At 33.2% G+C, this 24,176-nt stretch overlaps 1 protein-coding gene across 1 annotated transcript in view; it reads left to right on the top strand.

The window, feature by feature from the left end:
* Tacr3 (tachykinin receptor 3) overlaps window positions 1-24,176 on the top strand; it is an 82,525-nt gene that overhangs the window by 27,028 nt on the left and 31,321 nt on the right. The window contains exons 2-3 of the mRNA XM_026404657.2: window positions 10,669-10,857; window positions 14,941-15,091. Coding sequence (XP_026260442.1) covers window positions 10,669-10,857; window positions 14,941-15,091 — 340 coding nt within the window. The remainder of the gene's footprint in view (window positions 1-10,668; window positions 10,858-14,940; window positions 15,092-24,176) is intronic.

Raw genomic sequence — 24,176 nt, 5'->3', positions numbered from 1 at the left:
GACCTAAATCATTTATCTCATGAGCTTGGAAAGACTTGGAGGAGTAATAGTCCACAAAGTGCAGAGGCAATTAAAATAAAGAATCTCAGATTTATAGATGAGATATGCAGATAAGTAGTCATTACAAAACAATAAACAACTACCTTACCTTGTGCTATTTTCCACATTTTTATTGTTGCTTAACTTAATTTCATTTACTATTATCACTTTTATTTATTGTTATAGTCATAAAATCTAAGATAACTTTTACATTCAAGCTTATTGTAAGAGTGGATGATTGCAAAGGGGCAAGTTTTGAAATTCTTTTTATCACTGACTAAACTGAGCTCAAATCAACTTTTACAGTATACCATGAAAATGTAATTAAAAGGCATCTATTTTCCACCTATATTATCTGAGTTTTGAGATTATCTAATACTTTCTCCCACTTGCATACTTAACCAATTATATCATTGTGACTTAAATACCCAAATCATTTGGAAATTCTCCTACTTGACTGATGTCCTTGTCCCTGTGAATTTAAGGATGATATACTGGAACTAGCACAGGCACCTATATAAGAAAAGTGTTTGATATGCTGTGGCTCTAGATTAAACAAAATAAAATGATTAATTCCTAGGGCAACTAAAGTACTTACAAATTCTCCAAATGTGGCATGAACTCTTTCAATTTAACCAGTGAATCACTGAACACTACAGGCCCTTGTTCAAGTTATAGAAAAGATCTCATTACTCTTTATTCAAAAAGTTATTGAAGAGAGAGATTTAAAAGAATCACCACCTGTTCCACATTACTGTAATGAAAGTAATTTCTCTTGAAAAGCTAGGGACAGTGTTAAAAATTGATTTTTTTTAATCCTTAGATTGGAATTTTCACATAAACTTATTTTTTCCATGTCAACCACAAGCACCTAAGAATCACTTTAAATATGTGATTTCTTATTTTTCTATTGTCTTAAGTTTACCTCTATGGATCTTTTTCTTCCCAAATGTTAATTTCATCAAGTTTACTGTAGTTTAGAATGACTTAGGTTGAGTATTTATTGTGGCTGACATTATCTAACTCTGTTCAAATGTATTGTGTAGTTTAAGGTAATTTTGACATTATAAAGATACTCTGTAATGTTTTTTTTATTCCTATTTAGCAAAATAAAGAAAACTAACCCCTTAAAATGGTATATATTCTGAAGCATTCATTTGTAAACGATGATTCATTTGTACCTATTTCTAAATATTCAAGAACAATCTGTGGTCACCATTTGACAATTACATGACTACTGTGGACCAGATACATTAAAAGATATTATGGAACCCAAGAAAGAATAAATCAGTATCCCTTTCCTCTTGGAGATCATGAGGTAAAGTTTAAGCATGAGCATAATACCTTTGGAACACTTGAGTATGTAAAAACTAGCTCAGGAAGAAGAGAACAGAAAGGATCTGTGGTGATCATTCTGTATCTGAGTGGAAATCAAAGGAAAGGTAGTTTCCCAAGTATAGAACTTAAACCAAGGTATGAACAAAAGGGATCATTTCTACTTTTCGGTTCAGATCTACTCTACTCTCTGTGAATTCCATCCTTTTTTATGTCCCCACCCGCAAGACTGTGGGTACTGCATGAAGAGAACCCCTCTCATTCAGAATTTGTTGGCCTTGCCTAGACAATGGGAGGAAATGAGAGAAGGCGTGATAGTGATAGTCCTTCAGGACTGTTGCAAATTGGCTGGCTCTTCAAAATATATCCATATCTCTGGTTGAGTGTCTTCCTCACACTTCATCTCCTAATTTCAGATTCTAGAATCCTTTCATCCTTTAGGCCTGGGAAAGCAGTGGTACCCACTCCTTAGTATTGCTAATCCTAAAGTTTAATCATTCGCACCACAATCACAACTCTGTAAATGGCCTTTTTATTAAAATCTGTTTTGTTTTCTTATTGGACTATGCCACATGTTTTTCCTGGAGTTTTGACTGGTATAATGTACTATGTTTCAGAGAAAAAAAAATGTTACTGTCACTATAGTAAAGACTGTAAAGTGTTGCTATTAATCTATAGGAAACAAAGAAACAAAGATATATTGAGAAAGATAATTGTGAAGAAATCCAGGAAAGAGCAATAGCAAGAAAACACATTATGTTGGTTCAATGGTCCAGACATTGGTAATTAGAAGGGAGGGAAAGAACAGATTTGGTGATATCATAAATTGGACTGGTAAGTTTGTGACTATGCAAAGGAAATGAAAAAATAGAAAGAATCAAAACAAATAATATGTACATATGATATTTCAAATGACAGCACTCAAAATATTCACTTTCCAATAATGAAAAACCAATGGATGAAATATAAGCATATTTTATTATATATGGTCACATTCAGGATTCTTCTGAAGTCATTCACATTTCAAGAGGACATATATAAAATAATTTGCATCCACTTTCATGACACCCTTTTCTGTAATTTTTTATTTATTCTTTTTGTTATACAGGACAGTAGAATGTATTTTGACATATTATGCATACATGGAGTATAACTTCCCTTTCTTGTTGTTGAACATGATGTGGAGTTACACTGTGTATTCATATATTAACACAGGAAAGTTATGTCTGATCCATTCCACTGTCTTTCCCATTTACACTCCCCTTTCCCTTCATTCCCCTTTGTCTAATTCACTGAACTTCTATTCTTTCCTCTCCTCTCTCCTCCTTATTGTGTTAGTATCCACATATCAGAGAGAACATTCAGTCTTTGATTTCTTAGGATTGCCTTATTTCAATTAGCATGATAGTCTCCAGTTCCATCCATTTATCAGCAAATATCATAATTTCATTTTTTCTTTATGGCTGAGTAGTATTCTGTTGGGTATATATTCCACATTTTCTTTATCCATTCATCTGTTAAAGGGCATCTAGGTTGGCTCCATAGCTTAACTATTGTGAATTGAATTGTTATAAACATTGATGTGGCTGTGTCACTGTAATATGCTGATTTTAAGTCCTTTGGGAATATGCTGAGGAGGGGAATAACTGGGTCAAATAGCGGTTCCACTCCAAGGTTTCTGAAGCATTTCCATACTGCTTTCCAGAGTGGTTGCCCAATTTGTAGTCCCACCTGCAATGTATGAATGTACCTTTCCCCCACATCCTTGCCAACATTGTTACTTTTATTCTTGATAATTGTCATTCTGACTGGAGTGAGATGAAATCTTAGTGTTGTTTTAATTTGCATTTGTCAAATTTCTAATGATGTTGAACATTTTTTCATATATTTGTTGATGGATTATATTTCTTCTTCTGTAAAGTATCTGTTGGGTTCCTTTGCCCAATTATTAATTGTGTTATTTGTTGGGGTTTTTTTGGTGTTAAGTTTTTTGAGTTTTTTATATATTCTGGAGATTAATGCTCTATCTTAGGTACAGGTGGCAAAGATTCTCTTCCATTCTGTAGGCTCTCTGTCCACTTTCTTGGTTGTTTCCTTTGCTATGAAGAAGCTTTTTAGTTTGGTACCATCCCATTTATTGATTCTTGATTTTACTTCTTATCCTTTAGAAGTCTTGATGAGGAATTTTGTTTCTAAGCTGACATGATGGGGATTTGAGCATGGCACTCTTAATTTAGCTATTGGTTGAGAAAAATTCATGCAAAAATTATTTAGTTTGCCAATTTTAATATGTAGCTTTCTTTAACTGCATACATAGATGGAGCATAGAAAAAGAAGCCAGTAAGGGAAACAAATAGCTGGGTAGGAATTTGAGTTCAGTAATATTTGAAAATTAGGTCATACTTGTAGCATTTTCAAGTCACACAAAGTAAAAACAGTTATTTCAAACATGTGCAATTTTCAGCACACTAGTTTGTCCCTATCAATATGCTTCTTCTCTTAATCCTAAGTGTAAGGGCCTGGAACTATGATTAGCTTTCAAATAACTTGTCTGTGATTAGAGCTAGAATTCAAAATTGAGAGAAAGCTTAATTTCATCTATTTCAGTAATTCATCTAATAGTTTATGTTCTTTGATCCACACAATAAATGGTTACTCTATTCCTGAACACCTCCAACAGAGCTTGAAGAGAGAGAGAGAGAGAGAGAGAGAGAGAGAGAGAGAGAGAGAGAGAGAGAGGAGAAAAGGAATGAAGGAAGGAGAGAAGGAGGGAAGAAAGGAGAAACCCAAAAAAACTTGTGACAATTCTCAGTTCCCCTGAGCAGTTGCGATCATCTTCCTATAATATGATGATTTTAAGTCCTTTGGGAATATGCCAAGGATGGGGATAACTGGGTCAAATGTTTGTTCCACTCCAAGTTTTCTGAGGAATCTTCATACTGCTTTCCAGAGTGGTTGCCCAATTTTCCTAGTGTAAGGACAAATTCTGGTGACAATTCTCAGTTCCCCAGGACAGATGTGATCATCTTCCTACAGAAACATTGCAGCATTAGATATAAAGTGCATAACAGTGCTCTAATATCTGTCCCACATTACAGTCTTTCATATATTTAATTAAAGCAAGCGAGGGCTCTGCCTCTTTTCTGGGCTTAAGGTTTCACTTTCTTTACTTTTTAAAATTATTTTTATGACATATCTATTGTTCCTATCTGGAAGTTCCTTCAGCTCTTTTCCAGTAACACCTTTACCTATGAGCAATCTTTTGCATCATCTCTTCATCTAAAAACGCCTCCCCTTTCAAAATGAAGTAAAACTGAATTAAATGGCTTTTCTATTGCCCTGCAAAAGGACTTTGTATGTACTTAGGGAAGTATATCACCTTAAAGTCTAAGGAGAATATCATGTATAATAAACGATTATATATACTATCTTTGTTATTTCCTTAAAACACTGAATACTAGAGATATATTTATAGGTGAATTTCAACTTAATATATATTTAAATGAAAGCATTGCTTTCAAGAAAATTATCTGTCACAAATTCAAAAGCATTTTCCTACTGAAAGTATTCACTAGTATTTGATAGAAATTACATTTAAAACTACTTCAGGACAGAGCCACATTGCAAGCAGAAATTCTCTCTCACCCAAACCAAAATATTTGCCAGGTAACTTGCATCTCTGCTTTCATTCTTTCTCATCAGTCCATTTTCCAGATTAAAACCAGACACTGGTTTGGAAAGAAAATCTGATCGTTCCAGTCCCTAGTTAAATACTCTCAATTACTTTTCATAGTAAAAAAAAATCTATAATATGCACTATAACTTCATCTCAAACCACATGCCCCCCTTCTACTTTCTTTGTTTCCACTTCAATAGTCTCTAATGCTTCTCCCTGTTGCTTTAGTTTCCTGGGGCTGCTTTGACTTAAGAACATACCACAGGTGACTTGAAATAATAGAAATTTATTGACACACAGTTCTGGAAACTGAAATTCTGTAACTGAGGTGTAGGCTGGGTCATGCTCTCTCAAAAACAAGTAGGGAATCCATCCTTGCCTCTTTATAAGTTCTGTTGGGTTTCTGACAATCTCTGGTGTTCCTTGACATGTTGATACATCACTTCAATTCTCCATCTTCCCATGGCACTCCCTCTCTGTATCTCTCTGTTTCCAAATTTCCCCTTTATGTAAAGGACACCAGTAATATTGAATTGACCTCATTTTGTCTTGACAATCTATGTGAAGATCCTCTTTCCAAATAAGGGCACATTCTAGGATCCTGGGGATTTTGGTCTTCCGTATATCTTTTTAGGACAGGCACAATCCAACACCTAAAAACCCCCATGCACCCAAGAGTATTCCATATGTTATCCATTCCCCCCAGTAATCTTCTTTGCCACCCTCACTTTTCTGCCACTTTGTCTACTCAGGTTTCCATGTTTCAACCCAGAGTGGTGTATCTTAAGGAAGACTCATATATCGTCTCAACATATTTTTCTCAGTTAATGCATTCACTTGACTTTGTCTTTATGACAATTCTTACATTTGTAATTTTTATAATTGTTGAGATCGTTTGGTTACATTGTACTATGGTTTGGATGTGGCTGTGATTTATCCCCCTGGGATTCATGTATTGGAAGCTAGGTCCCTAATATGGTGGTGGGAATTTTTAATGGTGGCAGAGCCTAGTGGAGTATGGTTAGGTCACCAGGGCTGCCCTCTCAGAGACTTAACAGTCAAGGGATCCCCATTAGTTCTTGTGAGAGCAAGCCTGGCCCCTCCTCACTCTCTGGCTTCCCAAGTGGTGTTCCCTCTCATAAGTGCTCCTGCCACTGTAGTCCTGTTCACCCCAAGGCACTTAGGAGAGCCAGGCTGATGCCAGTGCCTCGTCTCTGAGCCTCCCAAACTGTGAGCCAAAGAGCTTCTTTTTCACATAAAATACACAGCTTCAGGTATTTTTCATAGCAACAGAAAATAGACTAATTTAGTACCTATCTATTTCATCAGCTTTGAGATCTGTGAAGGTCATTTTTGCTCTGTGCTGTATTATCATGGTGTTTGAAATACCACAGGAAGCTTTCAATAAATATTTTGTTGGAAAAATAAATAATAGAACAGACAAGAAATGGCAAACATGCCTGCCTGAAGTTTCAATATTTTTATTCTCACTAAAATATTATTTTGAGAACATAAATTGTTTCCACATAATTCAAATAAAACAATAGTTTACCTCTCAGGAAATAGCTTATACAGAATCAGGATAAGTGGCCCAATTGATTAATAATAAATTTGCAATTTATTTTGAATTGTCTGAGCAACGGTAGCCATACAAGAGTCTTTTATTAGTCTTATAAAAGCAACTGTATAAATATTCAAATTGCATTTATAAACTTCTAGGGCACAAAAAGTAAAAGATTACAATAGAATTGGGGAATATTTATTTTAGTACTACAATAAAATTTATCGACAAGTGTTGTGCTTGGGAAACACATATTGATATACTGTGATAAATACTGTGTGGGTTATCAACAGCAGTGGCAAGATAGCTTGCAATTCATGTTTGATTTTTTTTAATATTACACATAAAGGTTTTTGGATTCAAAAGCATAATACTACTTCTGATTCTTTGGGAAGTTAGCAACATTACATCTTTTTTTTCTATTCCACAATTCTTTACATGAATGGTTATATTCCAAAGCTATAAATAGTAACTATATGGATTTTTAAGACTGGCACAACTAATTTAGAATTCCTCTTGTCATTATGAATATTTTATTTAATCACTTTAAACTCAATTTTCTTTTCTGTAAAATAAAGATATTATCTACTTGATAATATTACTCTAGGTACTAAATATATAAAATGGCCCTGGTTAGCAGTCAAAAATTGTTTCTTGTAATGTCTTCACCAACATAAGCACCAAGAGGTGAATTTTAAATAGTTTTCCATTTAACTGTTCATTATATTTTCTTTATATGGTTCATTTTGTTTTCCTAAACCAAGGTTTTATTTTATAGTTTTTATTTTTCTGCTTTTTTTTATTCAGATTTACTTGACACACAAAAATTGTACTTACTTAACATATACATTCCAATGAGTTTGAACAAGCATATACAGCTATGATATAATCACAACAAGCAAGATATTAAATATATCCATTGCTGCCAAAGCTTTCTTTGTGATATGATGTGGGAGAGTTGTTTTGTTTTATTTTGTTTATGCAGTAACAACATATCTGTTAACATAAAATCTATCCTCTGAACAAATTTTAAACTATACCACTTGAAAATTAAGGTACTCTATTGAATAGCAGATCTCCAGAGCTGTTTTCTGTCTTGCAAAACTGAAAGTTAACACCCTATGCAACAATTTCTCATTGTCTTCTGCTACCCACTGCCAATCACCATTCTACTATCTGCTTCCCTGGAATTTGACTATTTTTAGGAACCTCAGATATGTGGAATCCTCCAGCTAAGTGAAATAAGCCAATCACAGAAGGGCAAATTTTTTTTATGTCTGATTCATGTTTGCCTATTAGCCATCAAACATAATGAATAAAGAATATTATGTTAGGAAAATTGTAACTAAAGTTAATATTAATAATAATGTAAACATAATTTCCAATATTGCTACTAAAAGTCTAATAGTAATGGGCTGGGGCCATAACTCAGTGGCAGAGCACTTGCCTAGCATGTGTGAAGCACTGGATTTGATCCTTAGCACTGCATAAAAATAAACATATGAAAAGTTCTAATAGTTACACAAAGAGAAATAAACAAACTGGTAAATTATATTATCCTTATTTTGAAATGATTTTTCTTAAGTTTAAAATATTTTAGGCTAAGCAACAGTCATTCTTTGACAGAAATATCATCTTTGGAAATTTTATGTATTTTAAAATGTCTGTGAAAAACACAAAATAGCCAACAGTGTAATGCTTTATTGATATAAATATTAAATTTTAACATCATATATTATTTTCTTCTTTAAACATTAGTCAAATTTGCAATTAGCCATATGGTATCCCATTTAAACTGAAAATTATTTCTCTGAGATACATCATTTTCTTTTTTTACCGAGGGAATAAGATTTGACCTTTCTTTTTTTTTTTTGATTTTTTTAAAATTCATTTATTTATTTATTTATTTATTATTGGTTGTTCACAACATTACAAAGCTCTTGATATATCATATTTCATACCTTAGATTGAAGAGGGTTATGAATTCCCAATTTTACCCCAAATGCAGATTGCAGAATCACGTCGGTTACACATCCACAATTTTACATAATGCCCTATTAGTAATTGTTGTATTCTGCTACCTAAGAATTCATAGTTTCCGAGGTAAATAGGGAGCCTACATCCTGGGAACAAATCTTTACTCCTCACACTTCAGATAGAGCCCTAATATCCAGAGTATACAAAGAACTCAAAAAATTTGACAATAAGATAACAAATAACCCAATCAACAAATGGGCAAAGGACCTGAACAGACACTTCTCAGAGGAGGAAATACAATCAATCAACAAGTACATGAAAAAATGCTCACCATCTCTAGCAGTCAGAGAAATGCAAATCAAAACCACCCTAAGATACCATCTCACTCCAGTAAGATTGGCAGCCATTATGAAGTCAAACAACAACAAGTGCTGGCGAGGATGTGGGGAAAAGGGTACACTTATACATTGTTGGTGGGACTGCAAATTGGTGCAGCCAATTTGGAAAGCAGTATGGGGATTTCTTGGAAAGCTGGGAATGGAACCACCATTTGACCCAGCTATTCCCCTTCTGGGTCTATTCCCTAAAGACCTAAAAAGAGCATGCTACAGGGACACTGCTACATCGATGTTCATAGCAGCACAGTTCACAATAGCAAGACTGTGGAACCAACCTAGATGCCCTTCAATAGATGAATGGATAAAAATAATGTGGCATTTATACACAATGGAGTATTACTCTGCATTAAAAAATGACAAAATCATAGAATTTGGAGGGAAATGGATGGCATTAGAGCAGATTATGCTAAGTGAAGCTAGCCAATCCCTAAAAAACAAATGCCAAATGTCTTCTTTGATGTAAGGAGAGTAACTAAGAACAGAGTAGAGACGAAGAGCATGAGAAGAAGATTAACATTAAACAGGGATGAGAGATGGGAGGGAAAGGGAGAGAGAAGGGAAATTGCATGGAAATGGAAGGAGACCCTCAGGGTTATACAAAATTACATACAAGAGGAAGTGAGGGGAAAGGGAAAAAATAATACAAGGGGGAGAAATAAATTACAGTTGAGGGGGTAGAGAGAGAAGAGGGGAGGGGAGGGGGGGATAGTAGAGGATAGGAAAGGCAGCAGAATACAACAGACACTAGTATGGCAATATGTAAATCAATGGAAGTGTTACTGATGTGATTCTGCAATCTGTATACGGGGTAAAAATGGGAGTACATAACCCACTTGAATCAAAGTGTGAAATATGATATATCAAGAACTATGTAATGTTTTGAACAACCAACAATAAAAAAAAAGAATTCATAGTTCCCAACTTCCCATGATTCACTGACAGTCATATGTAAGTGTACTCTCTAGAGCCTCAAATGTGTTTTCCCATTTATAACTATGTTTTCCAGTTACATAGTTGTAAGGGCACTAGGTTAGATACCAGGAAGATTTACACAATGCAGTGTGAGTCCAATTTGTTGGATAACAGGAAATCATGGCCTCAAATTTGATTTACCCATCTTACCTAAATCCTGAATTTGTCTCTTGCTACTTTTAAATGACTATGTTAACCACATTTTTTATTGTAGTTCTTCATCTTTGTCAATTATATAGGTACCATCCATATTATTTTGTCAGAATTTTTTAAGAAGTTAAAGAGACAGAAAAGAAATTAAGACTTTGAGGAGAGGAACTAGTATTTTTAAGCACCTATTATGTGCCTTTTCAATTCAATTCAGCACACGTTTATGAATTCTGATGATGTGGTAGGCACAGCACCAAACAATCAATATTCTTCACTTATATTATTTCTATTGATCTTACTGCACCCTAAGTGGGTGTCCTTATTTCTATTTTAAAAATAATGAAGCTGAGGTTTAACAAGGTTAAGCAGCTGTCAGAATAGGATTTGAACCTAGGTCTGCCAGGTTCCTCAGACTACTGCCTTTGTACAACCCAAATCTTCATCAACTCATTTACCAGAACAGAGATAATTGCATGTATAGAAATACCTTTGAAGTTAATTTTTAAACTCCAACATCAAAAGAATCAACAAAACATTCTTGTTTTTTTTTTTCCATATAGGTATATGGCCATTATTGACCCCTTGAAACCCAGACTGTCTGCCACAGCTACCAGGATTGTCATTGGAAGTATTTGGATTCTGGCATTTCTACTTGCCTTTCCTCAGTGTCTTTATTCCAAAATCAAAGTCATGCCCAGCCGCACTCTTTGCTACGTTCAATGGCCAGAAGGTCCCAAACAACATTTCACGTAAGTTAATTTTCTCTAATGATTTTCAATTCAATTTATCAGACACTTAGGGAAATAGTGGTTTGGAGCAGAAATTAATAAGACATAGATGTTTCTCTCAGGGCTCACTTACTACTTGGAATAAAAAAAAACATAAAATTATTATAAGACAGTGTGATGTGGTCAGAAAGTCTGTATTAGTTACACTGGTTTTAATTGGAAACGTGATGACTTCCATATGGGACAGCACTGGAGAGTCTCCTGGAGTCAGTGATAACAAATGAAAGCATCTTGCCAAGGAAAGCAGGGTTGTTATTGATTGCGAAGTACGAAGGGAGGAACCAAAGCCCAAATGTGTTGATTGCTCTTTTAGGGAGCCTGGGAAGGGAAGGGAGGTCCTGGCAGGTCCTCTAAGTTTTCCTTGGCTTGATTTGGTCTTGTTCATTCGTTTCAGCATTAAGAAACCGGAGCACTGGGTCAGAAAGGAAATAGGAACGGTGTAAGCTAGAATTTGGTATTTTGTACTTTGGACCCACCTAAAGAAAAGCAAAAGGGAAAAATAGCACAGTCATACATTTGATTATATTTATTGTAACTTGATTATATTTGTCATTCTGATCATTTGAATTTTCTTACAACAAAATGCTTATTTTCCTACTTTTGATAACCTATTTTTTTCTTTAAAACTAAGAAATGATTCAAATAATGGTCATCTTTTAAGCAGTCATTTTTTATTATAATTTTGAAGGAAAAAATTAGATAGCACTAGTAGAGCAGAATCAGGCAGCAGTTATTAAACTGAATGCTGTATTCTGTTCATTATAATTAATAAATCTTATTTGTATAACATTATCATCCTTGAATTATTTACTCACTGAATTACTTCTCCATTGACTTTTTCCCCAAGATTTTCCTCTTTTATTTGAAGAAATAATACAGAATTAAAACTGCCAAATAAGTTAAATACAATATATATTCACTCATACACACACACACACACACACACACACACACACACACCAAATCCAGAAATTTGCAAAGATGAAATACATGTAAAATTAAGGTAGTTATCATCTGAAACATTAAAAAAATACAAACATATGATAATGGATGCTACTGTTTAAAGTCACATTGGAGGGGAGAAAATACTTATTTAGGGACAGATACACCACAAGGAACAGGTTTGACATCATCAGTGAAATAAATTCATAAAGCTATAGTACAACTAGTTAATCAATTTAAGAATTTTTCCCAGCTGGGAGCCATGGTACATGCCTGTAATCCCAGCAGCTTGGGAGGCTGATGTAGGAGGATTATGAGTTCAAAGATAGACTCAACAAAACTGAGGCACTAAGCAAATCAGTGAGACTCTGTCTCTAAACAAAATACGAAATAGGACTGGGGATGTGCCTCAGTGGTTGAGTGCCTCTGAGTTCAATCCCCAGTACCAAAAAAAAAAAAAAAAAAAAAAAGAAAAGAAAAAGAATTGTTCCCAAATATGTTACATTTTGGCCCTCAACTTTTTTCATTTCTACAGACTTCAACTATTCTAAATTTCAGCTACTGAGAGGGAAAGAATGATTATACAAAATATACATAGACAGGAGATCGGCTATCACCAGTCTTTTCTCACCACCAGCCCTTAATTTTTCTAAGAAATAATGAAGAAAAAAGTCAAACACAGGTGTAGACACTTTCTTTAATGCCAAAGGGATGGGGACCATTATTAATGCAGAATGATAAAGAATAAGTTATATTCTATATTTGTAAAATATGTCAAAATACTCTCTACTGTCATGTATATCTAAAAAGAAAAATAATTAGTAGAAAATTATTTTATTTTCTATGGCATTAAATTTTGACCAAACACAGGAAGTCTTCTATCCTTTGTTTGTTTGTTTGTTTTAGCTGGTCAAAGGTCACAGACCTGCTTTTTAGCCTACTGTGTACTTTAAGTCAGCTGAATATCTACAATGAAAAATACGCTAAAAATAATTCTAACTATGATCTTTTCCAAGTCTGTTGTGCAAAAGGGTTTAAAGCTTTACTAATTAAAGTAATGCAGGGAACAAGAGCTCTAAACCTGTCTCATTCTCTGTGTGGAACAAAGTACCAATGTTTCCTGGAAATTGCTAAATTTTGCACAAGCAAAATTTACACATACTAGAACATAGAATTAGTTTCATTTTATTCCAGAGAGATTCTTTTCTCCTGGTAAAGAAACAGCACAAGGAATGAATCTTAATTGGTCTCATCATCAGAAGTGATAAACTTGGTCTTTACTCATGAAGTCAGACAATTTTTTTAAGTACACTGTGGAAGCAGACAGTAGAATCAGCTTCCTGTAGTACAGATACAGTACCTTATATCTAGCTAAAACAAATATCAACTTAAATGATCATCCAAAGTCACTGTTAATCGTACCATTGAATAAAGTTTACCACTGTGTTCTTTTAAAGGAAGTTGTCAAAAGTAAGAATTCAATGAAATCCAGGTGAGAAAAATCAAAATAAGTCATACTCACTAATGAGTTGTCCATTCAAGACTAACTGATAAGAAGGTGCCCAGCTACAACTGACTCAATGACACTGTATTCAAAGTCCTACCTGGAAAGTGTGAATTTCCATTAACTAAGGGCAGAGTGAGGCAGACAAGAGCTACTTCTGTAACATTTTAATATCCAAACAGTATAATAGAAACTGTTCCCAGAGGTGATGCATATTCCATTAACCACACTGAATAAAACAGATGCATTATGCATTTTTTCTTTTCTTTTTGTTTAAGAAGCTTGCTTATCTCCCTTTGACCACTGAAATATACTTTGAAATGATTCCATGTTGATTTTAGTCCAGGAAGCAACAGTAAGAAGGTCACTTATCCAGTAGGAGGTGAGAAACAGGTTGTGGAGTTGCGAGCAACTGCAGCAAAAGAAACAATCATGGCTTTTCTTCCTTTAGCATAAAGAGGAGTTTCAACCAGCCCACAGCTCTGTGTCACATTTTTACTAGATTGCTACAGATTTCTGGAATCTTTGCTGTTGTTCAATGGCCCATTTATTAGAGCCAAAAAATTCTAGATGCTAGAATGGGAACAAACACAGATACATAATAAAACAGGAAACACAAGACAGAACAGATGGATCTAGATAATATATAATCCAGCAGGTTGGTGCTGCAATTATCTCCCTCCTCCACCATCCCTGAGGTGCACATCCCCAGGTACACTCCTTGAGTGTAAGCCTGAAGGCTTACCTCCCTCCCCACCCACACAGTGACTGGAGCACTCCCCATTGATACCAAACTTTAAATCAGACACAGCAAGCTACTAAGAAATGGAAAAGCAAAGTTTAAGATTCACTTTAAGAGAGAGTGGCGGGGGTGATAGGTATTGATAAGACTATTATAATAAACTCCTCAATTACTGTAAAGCCTTCTTAAGAAAATGGAAGCCACAATAAAGTTTGTAAAATTCTATTTAGTCTGTAAAATTATTACATAAACTTTTACTCCTCCCTAATTGAATCCTTATAATTTTGGTTGAAAGCCATGGAATCCTAGAATTGAATTTGATAATCATTGATGACTAATATTGTATGCCTGTTATTTAACAAGCTAATAAATCAAAGGCACCATGACTTTGGAAAAACGCATGTGTCTTTGCCAGATTTTTTAAAACCACAAATAACTCCTGTATCCAATTTAGCTCAGAGTACCTACTTGATTTTTAATTTTCATTTAGATGAAAAACAGTTTATTTTTAACATTTATTTCTAATATATTTAGCTTAGCTGAATAATTACTAAACAGAGAACCAAGCAGAGGAAAGGCATTCATTCTCTATTACTAAGCAAAGGAAATATACATAGATTAAATGAGCACTTTACTGCAGTTACATGCTTCCATATACAAAGACTAACATAGGTCAATTGGCAGCATTTGAAACATGAATCCAGGTGACACTACTCATGACATTTTGATCAGTTTGTGAAATGAGGACATAAAGTGAAAATTATCTTTGGCATTTTTTTATTATGATTCAAAACTAAACAAATTTGAAGTTCCACATATTTTTTTTTCCAAAAGATTGTTTTCTGATTCCTTACAGGTACCACATTATTGTCATTATTCTGGTGTACTGCTTCCCGTTGCTCATCATGGGTATCACATACACCATCGTTGGAATTACTCTCTGGGGAGGAGAGATCCCAGGAGATACCTGTGACAAGTATCATGAGCAGCTGAAGGCCAAACGAAAGGTACTGTTCTGCATAATTCGCCTAGCATTGTGCAAACTGTGGCACACAGGAGACAGGAAAACTTACTCATGGCATTTTAATATAATATGATTTGATATTCTACTTCCACTTTTTAAAATGTCTTCTTTTCCACTGGACATAGTGACACACACCCGTAATCCCAGCAGCTCTAGAGGCTGAGGTATGAGGATCACAATTTTAAAGCCAGCTGCAGCAGTTTAGTGAAGCGCTAAACAACTCAGTGAGACCCTGTCTCTAAATGAAATATTAAAAAGAGCTGGGGATGTAACAGTGGTTGAGTACCCCTGGTAACAACAACAAAAAATTCTTCTTTCCTTTGTTTTCCAATATTTTTTCTTTTGTATTCTATGTTGTTGTCATTCTGTAAGCCACTGTCTATGTACAATATCAGAATATTAGTGCCTGATAGAACAAGAGTTACTTCCTTACAGCAATACTTTTTTTAAAAAATCACCCTTTTCAGAGTATTCTCATTTATTCTACCAGAAATTGCCAAAATTTCACTTTAAATGAAATCTCAGCTGATTTTATTTAGGCAACTGTAGCTATAATTAACCCTGATTGAACAGAGTGCCTATGATGTACTCAATAATCTTCCAGGAATGACATCTCTCTTAGAAAGTGCTATAATTCCTGGATGTCTATTCCGCCTCCATCTTGCTCCTGATCCAGTCATCATGTACATCTGATTAAGGAACAAGAACTGTATTCATGCTCTTCTACAATTCTTTGATACAAAAAGAGCCTATTTCTGACTACTTCACATTTAGTAAGAAAACACCTAAAACTTAAACAGGATTGATGTTTCACTAAAATTTTTTCAAAGTTTTTTTTCCACTTATCATTGATTCATTGACTCAATGGATGAGATTTATAAAAAATTGGTGAAATTAAAAAGTATCTTATTTCATCATTTTCTTTCCAATTAATATGTGCCTATTGCATACTGGAGAGGTTTATTTCAAAGATAAATGAGCATGTCAATCACTATTTATTTGTTCCATTTATGATTAATTTATTCATGTAAAGCTACTAACAATCACATGGGCATTTCCTTTAAAAATCTCTCAACAATATTAAAACTAATTAACAACATACACTCACTTAACAATGATCACTCAGGTTTAAAAACTATAATGCAGCAAAAAGATTCCATTTTAATACCATGATTTTTCTTTGATATTGACAAATTATGCTAGACAAGGCTTATGCTACATACATATGTGTATGAACTATATACATGATTTTCTCTTTCAATAAACTAACCTTAAAAATGATGCATACAAACCACAAAATTATGCATTCAACATCTAAAAAGTATTACTGAAAGTAGAACTCCAATAATATGTTCATCTTATCTGAAGTTTCTTTTACCCTTTTGCAATTTCAACCCTTATTTTAAAATATACTGTTCATATTAAACTGTTTTGGGTATCAACACATCAAATAATTGATGTAATGTTTTATATATTTCAGAATAATTTCTGTCTTTGTATTACCTACTTAGTTACCTTTTGTTTCTCATTGGTATAGACCTTTTTTGTTCTGCCCCTTTGCCTGTTCACTTCTACACAAATTAAAATAAACCCATGATTATAGATTGTAGAGGATTTTTCCCACATACATGTAGTAATTTTCTAAGAAGAAATGAAAACTTAATCTCAGTTCTTTATTTTTTAGAGTCCTAGAAAAAAACAAAACCAAAAGGAAGCATATTTTTACTTTGCCCCTATATAGCCAGTGAGAGTGAAGAATAAATATTCCCTTTTGATTTCATCACCCTACAACTTCAAAGTAAAATATCAACTCAACCTGTGTGACTCTTCTAGAACATTTCAGAAAAGGAGGACACTTAAAGGTTTTGTCCATTTATCTCCCTCTCAAATTGTTCTGAGCTGAAATAATGCAAAGTTAAATCCAAGTCAGGGACTTATAAGAAATACCCTTGTCCTTGGATTTCTTGCACACTCTTATGGCCATCAGTATATGGACTGATTTTGCTCTAAACTTTAAAATTTCAAAATACAGTTAGCTTTTAATTTTTTAAAATAAATTGGTACTGCATTTTAATTTTAAACTGACACATAATAATTGTACCCATCTAAAAATCTGAATATTGTTCTGGCATGATTTGAATTACAAACATTACTACTACTAATAATATTTTCACATTTTTATGTGGTCACAAATAGATAAGTCTTACCTTGGACTTACTATTTAATCATAGGCTGTCTAACAGAAACCACAACCTTGATAATACAGACTGGACTTGAGAGATAAATATGGATATGATAGTGCAAATTAAGCATGACTATTGGGGGGAAAAACTCCATAAACAATTATGAGCCATCCTCTTAAAAATAAAAATTGGTAGATATTGACTCTCAAACATACATGTACAAGAATAAATAAATCCACCCCTCAAATTTTACATATATCCTACCTAAGATTATATATTTTGAAAATAATACCACTGCTTGTCATAAGCACTGGGGAGAAGACTGTTAATTTTGAGTAATATGTCAACATACCTCCATAAATACTTCATCATTAAAACTGTAATGTTGAACCTGAAAATCAGTTTTTTAACCTTTACGGCTCTAAGAACTTTAATAAGATCCAAGAAGCAATCTGTAAAAGTGTTCCAACAATTTAATCACATCTCCAGAACTGGTCTTTTATCGGAGAAAAAGAAATTATAACAATACATTAAGAAACCTTTATGTAATTTAGTTTTCAAAGCACTTTGTATTCCTCATAACACAACCAAGGGTATCTTTAATTTATAGTACATATCCTGTTTTAAAGTCCTGAATGTTTTGTATCCATTGGCTTTAAATATGTTGTCTATTTAAATGTTTTAAAATAGTGAGTCTCTTTATTGTAGCAAAGTAGTTAAATTAAGAATTCCTGTACTTTAAGTAAAAGTATATTCAGCTGGATGCAAAATACAAAATATCAATTAAGGTCATACAATCCTCAAAGACTGGGCTAAGGTTTATTCTGTTCTTCAATGGTAGTTGGTTAATAATCTTGTCAAAGCTCTCCTTCAGGAAATGTGAACTATTTGGTACTTTGCTATAATATTTAATTCGGAAAAATGAAGTTATTACATTTTTATGAATTCTTAAGAGAGACTGCTTTTCTGATATTATGCTGTTTGCTGAGCATGTTTTATTAATCATGAGATTCCAGAATGAGAATAATATGCTATCTAGAAAAATATACTGATCCTCTTCTACTTTATTCTTATTATAGAAAAGTCACAGATTTTGGCTTCCTATTAAAATCTCAACTATAATTTCCTGTGTTAAAAGTATTAAAACTATATGTGTAAAGTCATAATAATTATACAACAAAACTTGAAACATTATTTCTTAATTTAATGTATTATGTTTTGTCATATGAAAACTTAGATTTTAAATATCTAGTGTTCAATTCACAAGCAAATTTAAAACACATTTTCGTATTTCAGGATGATATATCATGTATAGAATCTAGAATGATGGATCTAAAAAGAATCTAAAACTTCACGACTCCTTTCCTAAAATCATTTGCCTAAAACCAAATGCAGAGCGAGAAAAAAAATAAATGCAGATGCTATCTGATTTTATAATTAGGATGTTTTGGTAAAGAAATCAAATATACTTTAAAATTTTTTCAGTCTTATTAATATCATTGTTTCCTTAAGTGGTTCTATATAGGAAAAACATGTAGTTTCTCAAACTCATTAGTAATGTTTATTATAAGACTTAACTTCTTATCTATCACTAACTAAATCCATGTAGTTTCAATTTGAAGTCACTCAATTGAAAACAGAGATATGTCATCCATCTTTCCCACATAATTTTTTCATAAATAGAGACTATCTCTTTCCAATTTGAGTGGGAAAAATGTAGTGGCATACTCCTATAAATGATTTAAGTTAAGATTCTTGGCAATGACAAAATACATCCCAAAATGTATGTGTGAATGAGTCAGATGAATCCCTGATGGCAACTTGGAGTAACTATCTAGAACATAAATGCTAGAAGGCTGGAGATTAGCAAGATGGGAAGAAAATAAATTATATTAAGTAAAAGATACATGAATTAGATGTAAAACTTAGTTAATGCTTTGATGATCAAATTATTAAATTAATCTATGTGAAAAAGAAGAAATGGTGACTAGGTAGAATAGACGGTAGAAATGAACACTCAGAAGAGTTAGATCAAGCTCAATTCATTCATCAAAAATCATTTATTAACAATTCTTATTGTGGAAATGCCACACACAAAATTTATCTTAATTTAGGGAAAATGTCTTTTAGTCTTGTGATATCCTTATGAACCCTGCAAGTTGTGTGGTACTATTGAAGGCAGCTACTCCATCTGTTTTGATGAAGTGCATCAACATTCAGAGGAAGGACCATTCGCATGCCACAGAGTTCTGCCCTCAGAGCTGCCATGTTCAAGTCTGATCCATCACAAGAATACCAGTTCTGTGATCATGACATAACTAAATGTACGGAGACATTTTCCTAGTTCCTGAATCAGATATTAGGTATCTGATTCAGGAACTAGGAAAGCCAGGAGCACAGTGCCATGATCATGATACCATGGCGGTCTTGAAAGGTGTCAAAGTTAATGCCTTACTTAAGTGTGATATTAGACACATTTCTCTAGCTTTCTTACATCCTATTTTCTCAAACTCATCGAGGTTTGAAGACAGTTACATTATTATAATTTAAACTAAATTTATAAGTTTTTTAATTTCAATTTTTAATTAAAAAATTTAATTTTGGAATTGAAATTCTATGGTTCTAATACTTAGCATTGTGCCTTCTACAAAGCAGATACTTATTCCATGCTGAGATTTCCCTTTTCTTGTGTCATTTTTGTACCGTTTTCCATATGGAGAACCCAAAATTGGATGAGAACTCTTGCCCAGACATTAATATCTGATTAAATAAGAATTCATTATAATGGCTATAGATTTTAGTATATTTTATACTGACACAGCCACATCAATGTTTATATCAGCACAGTTCACAATAGCCAAGTTATAGAACCAGCCCAGATGCCTGTCAATAGATGAATGGATAAAGAAAATGTGGTACACAATGGAGTTTTACTCAGCCATAAGGAAGGATGAAAATAGATGAAATTAGGGTATTTGCTGGTAAATGGATGGAACTGGAGAACATTATGCTAAATAAAATAAGCCAGACCCAGAAAGTCAAGGACTGAATGTTTTCATTCATATAGAGAAGCTTCACCAAAGAAAGGGGGCAGGGAGTAGGTAAGGTAAGGAGAATCCCATCAAAATAGAAGAGAGACCAGGGGAGTTAGAGGAAGGGGATGGCAGGGGTGGGGTAAAATGAGAAAAGGAACAGTGGAACGAAATTCACTAAACTATCCTATGCACATATATGAATGTAGCCCACTAAATTTCACCTTTATGTATAACTATAAACCTCTATTTTTAAAAAACTATAAATAAATAGAAGGAATACCAGTAAAGAAGAGGAAATTGAACAGGGTAGGAGAGGAGAAGAAGGAAAGGGGAAATACTGAAGACTGGATTGGAGCAACTTATATTCCATGCTTGTTTAATTATGTCAAAATGAGCCACAATGTTATGTATAATGATAATGCCCTAATTGTAAAAGATAAATTTCATTAAGGATAATACTACTTCCAAAGGACCCTAAGATTTTTCTATACATTAATTATAATGAGGAATATCAACAGAAAATTCCCTGTGAGCACAATTAATCATAGTATCAAAACAACAACCACTGTGGAGGGGGACAAGGAGTATTTTTTCATTTTTCCAGTTTAACCTATAAACTCAACCTCTTACTCTTGGAAAATATCCATTAAAAAAATCTGAACCAAGAATTTTACAGCACATTGCCTTCTCTGTGTTTTAATATTTACATCATATTTTATTCTATTAAGGTGAATTTTAGCTTCACGGTTGTGAAGTCCTTTAGTACCAGCTCTAGCAATCTAAGAAACAAAATATGTATAGATTTTTCTAAGAGAATTCACTGAATATTATCAATGGTAGTAAATATGCAGAGGTTATTGAGAAACCTGAAATTCTGGCTTTGTGAATAGACTAAAACTTTTCTGATACTGTCCTCATAACCATTTTCTCTTTCTGTACTTCACTGTATTTATTACTATTTTTTAAAAAAGAGCTACATCATGTACAACCACAAGAATGGAATCCTGATTAGAGTAAGTTATACTTCCTGTAAGTATAATATGTCAAAATACGCTCTACCCATAAATATCTAAATAGAAGAAATAAAAATATAAGCTGGAAAAACTTAAATTTACCTAGATGACATAAATTCCAATATTAATATATCATGTAGATGTGTGAGCTCACACATGCCACAGTTGTGATTGACATATCTTTATGTCACTCTCATTTCCACATCTCTGCAACACACTTCCACTTATTTCCACCCAACTTTCCCCGTTTGTCATAATGATACTTTATTGTTACTCATATTATTATTAATAATAACATCTTTTAAACACTCATGTGTTGTATTTTAAAATATCATATAGGTATAAACTAAATATTTTAGGAAAAAGGAAAAGAAAGATCAGGAGGGATCTCATAAAAATCTAAGGAAGACCAGTAGAGTAAAGAGACCACAGGGAAAGGGGAGGGGAGGGAAAAGGAAATGATATTGTCCGAATTATATTGTAAATTGTGTGTATGTATGAATATGCTACAATGAATTCCACCATTACATACAACTACAATGCACCAATAAAAATAATGGGAAAAATAAACCAAACATTTTAATAGTGAGTTTTCTAGGGAAATGAAAGTCGAGAGCCACAAAATATATTAAATTTCTGTCATGTATCAAAACCTCTCCCCCCAAAAAGAAGAAATAAATATTATAAGAATTTTATATAGGAATACATGATTATTTACCATTTATTTTTCATACAGGTATTTTAAGAAAAGTTTCTTTTTTAGCTGATAAATCACTAAATACCATTAGAACATATCTGTCCTACATCTTCTCTGAAATTGCAGAAAGATACAAGAAAGTGATATTTTAACTCAGTAGAGGAAGATGAGAAAATGTAGAATTTGTTCCCTAAGAAGATTTATTTTCTTAAAAGGAAAAAACCAAAACCAAAATAATGTCAAAAATACCTGAAACTTTTGATGGATTTGAATAATATTACCATACAATATTTCTAAATGAAACAGGGAAGCTTACCAAGAGCAAATAGCTATTTGTTCCCTCTAGCTAAATCCATCCACTATACCTGGCACAATCAGGAGGGCCTCCCAGTCCCACACTGTGCATTCCTTGCAAATACCAGCCATACCCTTGATTAAGTGTTCTCCCTGCTCCCTATGGCCAGCAAGCGTTTCAATATATTTTTGGTTTATTAGTCATACTTTATTTCTTAAAAACAACAGAAAAGATAAGCACTCCAAGGAGGCTATATCTAGAGCCCTTGAGTGCATGACAATCATTTAAAAAGATTTCTCTTGTGAAATTAACATTTTCCATTCTGCAATTACAGGTTCGGACATCATGGATTGCATCTGGAAAATAAATCTTAGCATATGAAGTATATAACAACCACTATAATTTTCAATGTTTCAGGATACACTACACACAGACACAATTGAAAATTATATCAATTGTAATGGGTTTTATAAAATTACTATATGAGTAGAGATTTAATGTGACTCTTCCCATGTTTTTTTAAAGTTTAGTTCCATCTGAAATGAATTTGAGTTGGGGAAAACCTTACAGATTTACTTTCTAGATGCTTTCCTGTTGTTTCCATCAACAGGTATTGAGGAATCTATCTTTGCCAACAACTTCAAAAGTCACAGTTACTACTATTTGAAACTCAATGAGGACTTTCATCTCTCTTCCTATAATATAACTGACTCTTCATGCATCATCCTAACACTAGGCTAAATTAATGAAGCTTTAATGTATATTCTATAATCTGACAATGACAAATATCTACCCCATTTGTTCTGTTTAAGAAGTTTCTTAATTATTCTACCTTCTTTATTTTTTTGTAATAATTTTTCTGTAGTTAAAATTATTTCTATTTATGGAATTGGATAAACTTGTTTATTAGCTTTGAGTGAATTGGACAATAACTATTTGGTAAGAGAGATGTAGAATGGGTTGATGAGTTAATAAATGAATGTCATCCTTTAAGTTACTTTCAAATAATAGAATATAGTGACTGAGAACAAAAGTTTACAATCATTATACCAAGTTCAAATGCTGGCTCTGGCACATACCTTGACCTCTTTTGCATTTTTATCTCTTGTGAAACATAAAATACATTATTAATTATGGTCACCAGGCTTTTTAATAGATCCTTCTTTAAATTTACTTTTTATTGGTGCATTCTGATTATAGATAGTGGTGGAATTCATTATGCCATATTCGTATATGCACATAACATAATTCTATCAATCCACAATAGATCTTTAAAACTTATTTCTCTTACCTAATTGAAACTTTGTACTCTTTGACTAATATCTTTCCAGTCCTCCACCTTTACTCCAGCCTCTGCTAATCACCATTCTAGTCTCTGCTTCTATGAGTTTGACTATTTTAGATAATGTTGTATTTTTCCTTCAGTTTCTTGTTTAGTAACTTGGCACAGTGTCCTCTAAGTCTATTCATGTTGTCTCAAATGACAGAATTTCTTTCTTTTTTTCAGGCCATATATTTGCATATATATTTATCACATGTATATTTATCACATGTATATTTATCACATGTATATTTATCATATGTATATTTATCACATTTTTAAAACCATCATCCATCCATATATGCTTAAGTTGATTCCTTCTCTTGGCAATTTGTGAGTAATATTGCAATGAGCTGAAAATTCCAGATATCTCTTGAACATATTAATTTAAATTCCTTTAAAGATATATCTAGAAGTGAAAATTGCTGGATCACATCATATTACTAGTTTCGCATTTTGGGGGAACCTCCATACTATTTTCCTCAATGGTTATATGAATGTACATTCCTACCAGCAGCATTCAT

The sequence above is a fragment of the Urocitellus parryii genome, chromosome 10 (assembly GCF_045843805.1).
Source record: "Urocitellus parryii isolate mUroPar1 chromosome 10, mUroPar1.hap1, whole genome shotgun sequence".
Taxonomy (NCBI): domain Eukaryota; kingdom Metazoa; phylum Chordata; class Mammalia; order Rodentia; family Sciuridae; genus Urocitellus; species Urocitellus parryii.
Note: the sequence above shows the minus strand (reverse complement) of the source record. Positions and strands in the feature narration are given on the sequence as shown.